Source organism: Mesitornis unicolor, unplaced genomic scaffold (assembly GCF_000695765.1).
Source record: "Mesitornis unicolor isolate BGI_N332 unplaced genomic scaffold, ASM69576v1 scaffold12905, whole genome shotgun sequence".
Taxonomy (NCBI): domain Eukaryota; kingdom Metazoa; phylum Chordata; class Aves; order Mesitornithiformes; family Mesitornithidae; genus Mesitornis; species Mesitornis unicolor.
Genome location: NW_010183524.1, coordinates 55,779 through 65,815, shown reverse-complemented (window position 1 = coordinate 65,815; position 10,037 = coordinate 55,779). Strand labels below are relative to the sequence as shown.

General features: G+C 52.4%; 1 protein-coding gene across 1 annotated transcript in view; it reads left to right on the top strand.

Moving 5' to 3' along the window:
• Positions 1-626: 626 nt before the first annotated feature.
• Positions 627-10,037, top strand: part of GFRA2 (GDNF family receptor alpha 2) — a gene marked incomplete at its 5' end in the record, with an annotated part of 13,656 nt that continues 4,245 nt past the window's right edge. The window contains 2 exons of the mRNA XM_010184173.1: positions 627-771; positions 4,229-4,577. Of these exons, the coding sequence (XP_010182475.1) occupies positions 627-771; positions 4,229-4,577 (494 nt within the window). The remainder of the gene's footprint in view (positions 772-4,228; positions 4,578-10,037) is intronic.

The window sequence follows — 10,037 nt, the reverse complement described above, 5'->3', positions numbered from 1 at the left end:
TTTATTCCTATGGCAGCTGGGGTTTGAGGAGAGCCTTTCCTCTCCTGAGAGCCAACTCTCCTGAAATCAGCCTCCTTTTCTGGACTTACATGAAGGGCAGGCAGCAAAACCCCCTGGGTTTGCACTGGGATCAAAGCTGGGAGAGGGGAAGTTTGGTTCCAGCCTGGGGACAGAGGGATCGCGCTCAGGGTCCCCCTGGGAAGCGGGGATGGCGATGGATGAGCCCCTGGGATGCGGTGTGGGTGGATCCATGGTGGGGATGCTCTGGTGAGGGTCTGTATCCCCTGAAATCTGAAATATTTCCATTTTCCCAAAGTGCATCGGAGGCAGAGCGGAGTGGAAAACAATCTTTACAGTGTTTTTTTAGGCAAGTGCTTTTTCGAAACAACAATAAAACAACCCAGCGTGGAGTACAGACCTTAAAACTTCCAGCTTGCAGCTGGATGTAGCCACGAAACATTGACCTTTCAAATCCAAATTTCCCCAACTCTTGAGGTCAGTTTGAATGCTCCCACCCAGCAAGAATGAAGCTGAACTGGTCCAAAATGGGCTTTTCCTTTTGTGATAGGGCAGTGCTTTAAACACGTTTAGGTTTTCCCTTCCCGAATCGCAGATTGCCACACTAGGGTTATTCGCTGTTTTTAATTTGCTTTTTCTCCCCCTTCTCTGCCTTCCCTCCGACTCTAGGAGAAGAATTTTATGAAGCTTCCCCCTACGAGCCGGTCACCTCTCGTCTCTCTGATATATTCAGACTTGCTTCAATTTTCTCAGGTAATAAAAGCACCGCGCTGCCGCTCTTTTATCTTCTCGTGCCCGTGAATGCGGAGCTGTTACTGAGCTCCCTGGCAAGGGAAACCTGCAGCTCCTCCCCCTGTGGTTTTGCCCCTTGCTCTCCAGGGAGGAGATGGAGGCGCAGGTTTTGGGGTGGACCAGACCCTCCTGTGCCCCTCCGTGTGAAGTGTTTCATCATTCGGAAGGTTTGGGACCAGCATTATGGCCCCATATTGGTTGTGTCCCCCCACCCTGGGGCAGCCAGCCTCCAGCTGAGCTATGGGATGCTGCTGGGAGGAGGATGCTGAGCCCTGGGAGGAGGATGCAGAGCCCTGTGAGCATCTCTCTGCCTCCCCATCCTTCTCTCAGGAACCCAAACTCCACCATTATCCCCAGGACCTTCTTTTTTGCCATCTATTTCCATGACAACCCTCCTTTTTTCCACACCCCCTCCCCCTTTTTTTTCAAATTAGGTCACAAAATACCTTGGGTTCTCCTTGCTCCTTCTCCTCATAACCCTTTCCCAAGAGCCCCCCACCACTGCAGGGCTTCGGGGGTCCCTGCATCCCCCAACCTCACAGGGCGCACACAAGCAGAGGGCGATGGTGACGATGCTGTGCCCCCCCCCAGCCACCCCAGCTCATTTGGGGACCCCAACAAGGGGGGCTGTGATGCCGCAGCATCCCCTCGCTGCCGTCACCCGCCGGGTTTTAACTCCCGGAGCGAATTTGCCAGGCTTCCTCCGGGGAGCTTAGCACCGGCTCAGGATGACGATGCCACCCCCTCCCGTCTCCCGCACGCCTTTTTGGATTACATTAGCGTCAAGGAAATATTTTAGCTCCTGGAAAGGCTGAAAAGCAAAGTGTCTGGAGTGGGGGATTAAACGCTCATGGGTTGATTTATTCATAAAAGCAAAGCGAGAGGCGAAGGAAGCCTGTCTGGCAATTTGGGGGCTGGGAGAAGGGGAGGAATGGGCCGTTGTCGTGCTCTGGAGAGGTACCAGGGCCATTAGAGTGGCCTTGATGCTTCTTTGTCCCCCTTGCACGGGGCTGGAGCGATGGGAGCAGCGAGCGGCTGCCTCCTGGGACCCCCATGCAATCCAGAGCCCAAGCGATTGAAGCAAATAAGCCGTTAGTGTCGTTTCTGGATAACGAGACTGCGGCAGAGCGATGTTAATTGCCTGGGGAGGTAGCTAGGGGATTACCTTGCCTTGCTAGAAAGAAGGGGCTGTGTCACGCGTGCTGCGACGCTCTGATCGCTCGTGCCCTCGACGGGCAGCCTGTGGGGACCAGGGGGCTGGCAACGTGAGTGAGCATCATTAGTGAGCATCGCAAATGAGAACCACCAGCAAACCCCACGACCAAGCACCAAACCCTGCAGCCCTCCCCACGCATGGGGCTCTGTGCTCCTGGACCCCCGCTATGGACCAGAGCATCCCAGACTGCAGGTGAGGATGCTCCATGGTACCAAAGGGTGTCGGAGCATCCCTGCAGAGACCACAGCCTGCAGGGAAGAAGGACGAGGTGTAGAAACCAGCCCAGATGCTGTGTTTCTGCTTTTATGAGCCCCAATAGCAGCAGCGCCCATGGGGTGGGTAGGTGGGCATCAGACCCCCGGACTCAGCCTCACTGCACCGCATGGATTTGGCTTCCTCATCACCCTCCTCCTCCTGTGCCCCTGCCCCTCAGAGCCTGCTAAGGGGACAGCTGGTGGCATCAGAGCTCCCAGTGCTGTTCCCTCCCTGACTCCTTGGTCCCCGCTTCCTTCTCGCCTCATGAAATTTTCATGCTTGTGCTTTATTAATGAGCTCCCCAGAAACCCCGCGCTTCCGAGCGCCAGCTCTATTAAAATGCATCCAGGTCCCCGCAGGTCTCGGGCAGGGCAGCAGCGATGCTCCGGAGGATGAGGCAATGAGCCGGTGCTTTCCGCAGATCCCATACTGGTGCCAGAGAGTGGCTGCTAACTGCTTGGAGCTGGGGTGACTGCTGGTACAATGGGGTGCAGAGAGCACCCAGTGTGTCCCCAAAAAACCAAGAGCTGGTGTGGGCAAGGAGAGAAGACATCCATGTACCCCCTGGCTGCTGCAGGCATCGTTTTCCCTTTCTGCTCCTCTGACATCCATGTAATGAGTTCTCTCCATCCTTAGCCTGGAGGGACCCCCTTTGGCATTTCGAGGGCTCGTGGCATCGCAGCCCGGTCTGGGGGTGCTGACACTGGGCGAAAGGGACCACGAGGACCCCATGATTATCACGGCACTGGTGGCATTGAGCAAACATCCCCTAAAGGCAGCAGGATGTGGGTCGAGTTTGCATGGGGCTGCTTCCACCTTTGCCTTTTAATTGGGACCCATTAGCACAGGCAGTGCCGTGCTTGGAGATACACACCAAGTTAGATAAAACTGTGGGAAAATAAGCCAAATTTGGGTCCTGTGCTGCAAACAAGACCCCAAAACACCACTGGGGGAGGCAGAGGGAGCTGCTGGCCCAAGAAGCTGCTTGCCATTTGCTAATTAGCCCGTTTTGCTAAATAGGCCCATTAGGAAACCCTCCTGGATGCTGCTGTTTGTCTTTGCCAGCAGAAGCTGGGAGACAACAGAGGAATCCACAGACTTGGCTGGGCTGTGGAGGGGGGGAAATTCGGGACGGGATGGCTGGTGCAGTCAGGTGGCTGCTAAAAAAGCACCTGGGCTGCCCGGGGTGATCCATCATTTTGACAAAAAAAAAGAGAAAATTCAGCATTCGCTCCTGTGCGGTGGTTCGGCTTCGTCCGTCCTCTCCTCGTTTATTTGCTGACGGCTGGGATTCCCAGTGACAGGGTGGGATCTGACTGGTGTGGGGCTGGTGCTGGTGGTAGCCTCCTCCCCATAGTCCCTGCTCAGCACTTGTGGAGCCTGGCTGGGGGTGACCTGGTTTTGGGGAGCCCCAGGAGAGGATGCTGGAGGGGACCCTGTGCAGCTCAGTGGATGATTCTCCTTTGGAGCAGGCTGAATAATTAATAATTATTCTTTGAATAATTGACAAGATAAAAAAATACTGCAAATTCATGGCATGAATTATGCACTGAAGGCTGTTTGACCAGGTTCCCCCCCCCTCACTGCTGCAACTGGTGCCTGTTAACCTCTTCTGTGCTAGAAAATCCTGAAAGGAGGATGTAGTGAGGGGGTGTCGGTCTGTTCTCCCAAATAACAAGGGATGGGATGAGAGGAAATGGCCTCAAGTTGTGCTGGGGAGGGTCAGATTGGATATGGGGAGCAATTTCTTTATTGGAAGAGTGGTGAAGCACTGGAAGGGGCTGCCCAGGGCAGTGGTGGAGTCCCCATCCCTGGAGGGGTTCAATTAATGTGGATGTGGCATTTTGGGACATGGCTTAGTGGCCATGGTGGGGTTGTGTTGATGGTTGGACTTGATCTTAGAGGGCTTTTCCAACCTTAATGATTCATTGATTACTCTCTGGATAGGAATGGACCCCGCCACCAACTCCAAAAGCAACCACTGCCTCGACGCGGCCAAAGCCTGCAACCTGAACGACAACTGCAAGCGCCTGCGCTCGGGCTACATCTCCACCTGCAGCAAGGAGATCCCGGCCACCGAGCACTGCAGCCGAAGGAAATGCCACAAAGCCCTGCGCCAGTTCTTCGACCGCGTCCCCAGCGAGTACACCTACCGCCTGCTCTTCTGCTCCTGCAAGGACCACGCGTGCGCCGAGCGCCGGCGCCAAACCATCGTCCCCTCCTGCTCCTACGAGGACAAGGAGAAACCCAACTGCCTGGACCTGCGCAACGTGTGCCGGACGGATCACCTCTGCCGGTAGGGGTTTGTTATGTCTTCCCAATGCTGTGTGGCACTCACTGGCTCGGTATCCTTCAGCAGTGGCTGTATTCTGTGCGTAAAATGGGGCAGAATGAATGGTTTTTGGTGGCTACTCGTTAGATGCTGTCTTGGGTGAAGTTCTCATTTGCTGAGGGGTGAACCCATTGGGTTTGTGTGTTTTGCAAGCATGGGGATGCCAACCGAGCCCCAGACTGAGCTCTGAAACCACAGCTCTGCCCTTCCCCGTGCTTGGCAGTGGGGCAGGACCAGAGCAGCAGGGATGGAGCTGAGTCCCCAGGGATCATCCTTGCTCTGTATCCCCCAGGACCCTTCCATCTCCCCAGGCTATGCGAGGGGGTGAATGTGCAAGAGGCAAAATCCCTCGTCGTGCATTCAGCATCCCCAGTGAAACTTCACGGACGATGAAATTCACTGCTTTTCCCTGTGGCAGAGCAAAGTTGGGAGATCGGGGTGGTTTTTTTCCATTATGAAACTCGTTATTCATACAGCAAAAAAAGCTCCTGTCACCCTCCGGGGGCTGGAGCAGCCTCATAAAAAATAAGTTTCCTAGGAGGAGGAGGGTCTTTTTGCCATCAAGGTGATGGAGTTTCCCGGAGCCTGTCGGTGAAATAAATAAATAACGCAGCTGCAGGTCTTCCTCTGACTGCAGGCGAGTGTGTTTGAAACGTGGGAATGTGGCTTTTTATCAAAAAGTAATACAATAAGCCAATGTCTATGAATAAAAGATACCAGGGCTGCGCCGAGTCGCCGCCAAATTAATGGTAGCACCTCTCCATTGGCGGGCCTGATGCTTGCTCAGACATTAAATGTGGATGCATCTGCTCGCGGATGGGAATAACCTGCGCGTTGGGAGGGGGGTCGGAGAGGCCGAGCATTAATTATAAACCCGTTTCTGTGTGAAATGAAATTCTGCTGGAAAGAGGTGAAGCAGCGAAGGGGGAGGCTTGTGGCGGCTGCTTTGGGTGTTCGTTCCAAGTTGGAAATGCGATTTTTGCAGCAGCGATGCTCCAAAGACCCCCGTTTAAAGCACTTATTGACCAGGCTGTGGCACTGGAGCCCATGCCCAGGGGTGCTCGGAGATGCTGTGCGCTCGCTTGTATTTGTGGCCACAGAAGCGTTTCAAAGCAGTGACCTACCTGGAGTGTGGGGAAAAAATGAGGATTTTTCTCTATCTATGTTGCTTTGCAAGTGGAGGCAGGTCTGGCTGTTTTCTCTCTGGTTTTTGGGATGGGAATGGCTCTGCTTATTGAGCCAACATCACTGACTGATGCTTGTCCTCCTTATCTGCACGGATGGGGCTGGCAAGGGCGTTGAACTCCGAAACTGCTCTGAAACCCGGCAGCGACGGGACATGAGATAATGCTCCTATGTGGGCTGTGAGCCTAATTAAGCCTCTTGGCCTAACGAAGGGCAAAGCCCTTTCTACTGGGATAAGGCTTTTTGGGGGAGATTTTTGCTGTGGCTTCAGGGGGCATTGCCCTCGGACATGATGCTGGGACGCAGCCCACCCTGGGGTCATGTTGCTTCCTTCCCAAAAAAAGGCAGAGGAGTTGAAGGAGAGGGCAAATTAATGGAAAATTGGGCATTCTGGAGGTTTTTATGGCTTTCTGCTGTGCAGGGTTGGTGGTTAAATGGGTGTTGAGCTCCAGCCCCTGTCCCATCAGTGGTCGCAAAGCTGGGGAGATCAAAGCCACCGGCTCCTCTGCCATGACCGAGATGGGTTCTGCAGGTGGCTGTTTCCCAATTTTTTGGGACCAGGGTACTTAAACCAGGGCCCTGATGACCTGGGGGTCCTTGTGGGTAGGAGGATGCTGTGCAGCCCCTTCTGAGGACACCAAGGGGCCAGGATGCGGCCCCTGAGCTCCCCTGCATGGGCTCAGGTTTTGGCAAAGGCGAGCGCTCAACCTCTGCCCTTCAGTTCCCAGGAGCAGGGTGCAGGATCTGGGTTCTTTTGGGCTGAAACCCTGTGTTTCGCTCCAGACGAAGCTGCTCCAAATCCCCGGTGAAATGCCCCGGCCTCGAGCCCCTTTGCCTGGCTCCCGGCCGTGAGAGCAGGAGCAATCAGGCTCCGATCGCTGCAATTTGTGAAGCTTTTTGTGCCGGGAAGCGTTTTTTTTTTCCTTCCCCAGCAGAACGGAGGAGCCTGACAAACTCCCCGAGCTTTGTGGCTGATTGCAACGGACAGGTTTTAGCTCCCAGAATATAAAAACCTTTTGCAAAACACTAACCTCAGCTAAGGGGAGAGGGAAGGAAAGGGGAGAAAAGAGCTGATTTCAGCAGCTGCAGTTTGCTGTATTTTTCATCTTGCATCAGCAAGTCGGGAACACAAATAATCTGGTCTTATATGCTTCAGTGATGCTGGTGCTGAAGAAGAATTTCCCAGCCTCCACTGGCTGTGGCTCTTCAGCATCCAAAAGCCAGGGTGATGTTTCATTTCTCCCTGGTTTTGGTGTATGTGGGGCTGGGGACCTGGCTCTGTGCATTGGTTGCATGGCCGAATCCATCTCTTTTTGGCTGGGATGTTCATTCAGGAGTGGTACCCTGGGGAGGGGAAGCTGCATCACCCAAGGACCCACGAGGGATGCTTGGCTCGGGGTGTGCGTGAGAGCAGGAACGGATCCAGGCTGGTATGGTATTGATTAAACACCAAGTGTGGGAACAAAATGCTTTTTTTAAAAAAAAAAAACACCCAACCCACGTCCTTGTCTTCACGCCCTTTGTTTAGCACAGACAAAATGCCATCTATAATGGATGTTTCCTTGATAAACAGCCGAGCGGCGGCTCAACTTTCTCATTACATGGTGTAATGAGAGTGGCTCAGACGCGCGGCTCGGCTGCCCACATGGCTGGGAAGAAGAAAAAGGAGGGGAAAAATACTCCTGGATGTAGCAGCCATCTGGAAGCTGGTGGAGAGGAGCAATATTTGTGTATGGGGGGTCACAGGGCACGGCTGAGTGGTCCACAGGGTTTGGGGCTGTGATAACTTGAAGCCTTCAAGTCAGACCTTATAACTTGAAGCCTCCAAATCAGACCTTAAAACCTGAAGCCTCCAAAAATCCTACTTTAAAACCTGAAACCTCCAAATCCAACCTTAAATTAGCAAATCCGCAAGGGTTTGGTGGCTTTGGTGATATAGGGGGGTCATTAGGGCAGCCTCCCCCTTTGGGACCCCATGGGTGCCCATGTGTGGAGGCACCTGGAAGGGATCTCTCGGCTCCGTGGCTGCCTTGCTCAAGGCTCAGCGTGCTCTTCACACAATAAGATCTCTCGGCTCCGTGGCTGCCTTGCTTAAGGCTCAGCGTGCTCTTAACACAATAATAAGTCAATTCACACTGAATAATTAAATAGAGAGCCTTCATAAGTATTGACTTAATGTGACAGCAAGTCTATACTGACTCAGGGTTTGCTTATGTAAACACAATCTCCTGTTCGGCTTAGTTAGCAGTTCAATGAAATAGAACAGTCCTTCAATTAAAATCAAATGATGCGTGCGTTTAATTCTTCCCTTCTCTTGCCGGGTAATGATAGGGTTTGAGCATAGGCAAGAGGATAAAAAAACCCCAAGTCTTTCAACTGCTTTTATCTGTGATGAATCAAAATGCGGTGTCCTAAGAATACATAAGGATAGCTACACTTCCTAATTAACGGCTCCTAACTCAGTCTGTTGTCTATTCGTCATTTTTTTCCCCTTATTTTGCTGGTTTGGCTTTGCTTACTCCAATTTGGGGATTTCTCTTTTGCTTTTCTCTGGTTTGCCCCCATTTTCCCGGGCGAGGCGCGGCTTTGGGCTGAGGGAGGACCAGTCCTGGTCCTGCCAAGAGATGCGATGCTGCAGCAGGGATGCTTTGCTCCAAAAATGGGAATAAAACCCTCCTGGCTCACACCAGAACAGGCGACTCCAGTCTCGGGATGTGGCAGATAACTTTTCCTGGATAAAACAAATATTTCCATTGATCTTTTTCCCCTCTCTGTGAGCTATTCGCTAGCTCTGGTAGAAGGTCATCCAGAAAAGCAAAGTTTTGCTCCAGCTTCCCTCACTTCTTTGGCTGATCCCCATCCCCAGGGCTCCGAATTACCTGGCCACCGTTCTCGGTGGTTGAAGCTGATTTTTTTTTATTTATTTTATTTTAATCTCAGCATCTCCTGGCTTCCAAAGCCTTCATCTCCAGCAGGCAGAGCCAGCGTTGGGAGGATGCCCGCGGGTTTTTTTTGGTGTCTTGCTGAGTTTTTCGCCTGTTGTCGCAGCTTCGGGAGCATCCGCTGCTCCGCAGGGGGGGCAGAGGCGCGTTTCCCTCCACGCTCCTGTCTATTAAAGCCATTTTTCCTCGGTCCTTGTAAATTGCCTGTGAAAAACACGTCTTGAGTAATCTCCGCATCTCGGACATTTGCCGCATGAAATATTCAGGAGCCTGAGCCTGTTCACTTTGATGGGCGCTGAGTTATTACCAGCGCTGGGCTTGGGCTTCTCATATAGGCACACGGAGATGGGAGCAATTAGCACCCAATTAGGCACCTTGCATCTGTTCCGGGGACTTTTCCGCTTTAAAGAAAATAATTTGAGAGGCATCAACAAATGGGGAAGGGGGGGAAATTAAAAATAAATCAAAAATCCTCTGCTGTGTAGGTAACTTTTAATGTCAGCGCGAGGGTGTCGTGCTGGCGCAGGCAAGCTGCTGCTGAATTCCTGTATGGTTACAAGGCGAGAGGATGAGTTGGGATGGACCCTTTGGTCCCCAAAATCCCCAAAAAGGGGGCTATTCGTGCCAGATGTATATGTGTGCTGGAAGGAATGGGGTCCCTGGGAGGAACTTCTGGGATTGGAATATTAAAGAGGAATATTAAAGCCCCCAGATATCCAGGGCTGCCTCCTCTTGGCATCATCTTGGTCTCTACACCCAGAAATCAAACGCCTTTTTCAAGATGCATCAAAGAGAAGCGGCTTGTAACCTCCTAACTTTGAAATCCAGCACTCGGAGCGGGTTTGGGACATGATGTATGTGTATATACATACAATTATTTTTTGTTAATCCTTTTTCTACTCCGTTTTTTTCCCTCATTTTTTGGACTTGGAGGCCTTTCAGGAAAACAACACACAGGCTCTGCAGCTCCCCACATCTCCGTCCTCCATCCCCATCCCCGACCCAGCTGCCAGCCCAGCTCTTCCCAGTCCAGGTCTGGTTTTTGCAGGCAGAGACCGGCCAGACCCACCTGCTGCCTTGCGCTGCCAGCCAGCAATTTGGCACCGATTCCTCCTGTTTCTGCTAAGATGGACTTGGCTCCCTCTCCTTTTACATAGATATATATTTATATATTTAATTTCTTTCACTTGGGCACTTAAAAAGCAGAAATCTGAGAAGCCATGGGCTGGCTCCAGTAAGGTTTATTCCTGGCAGCTCGAGTCTGATCCAGCGACTGCAAACTCATTGTATACAACGG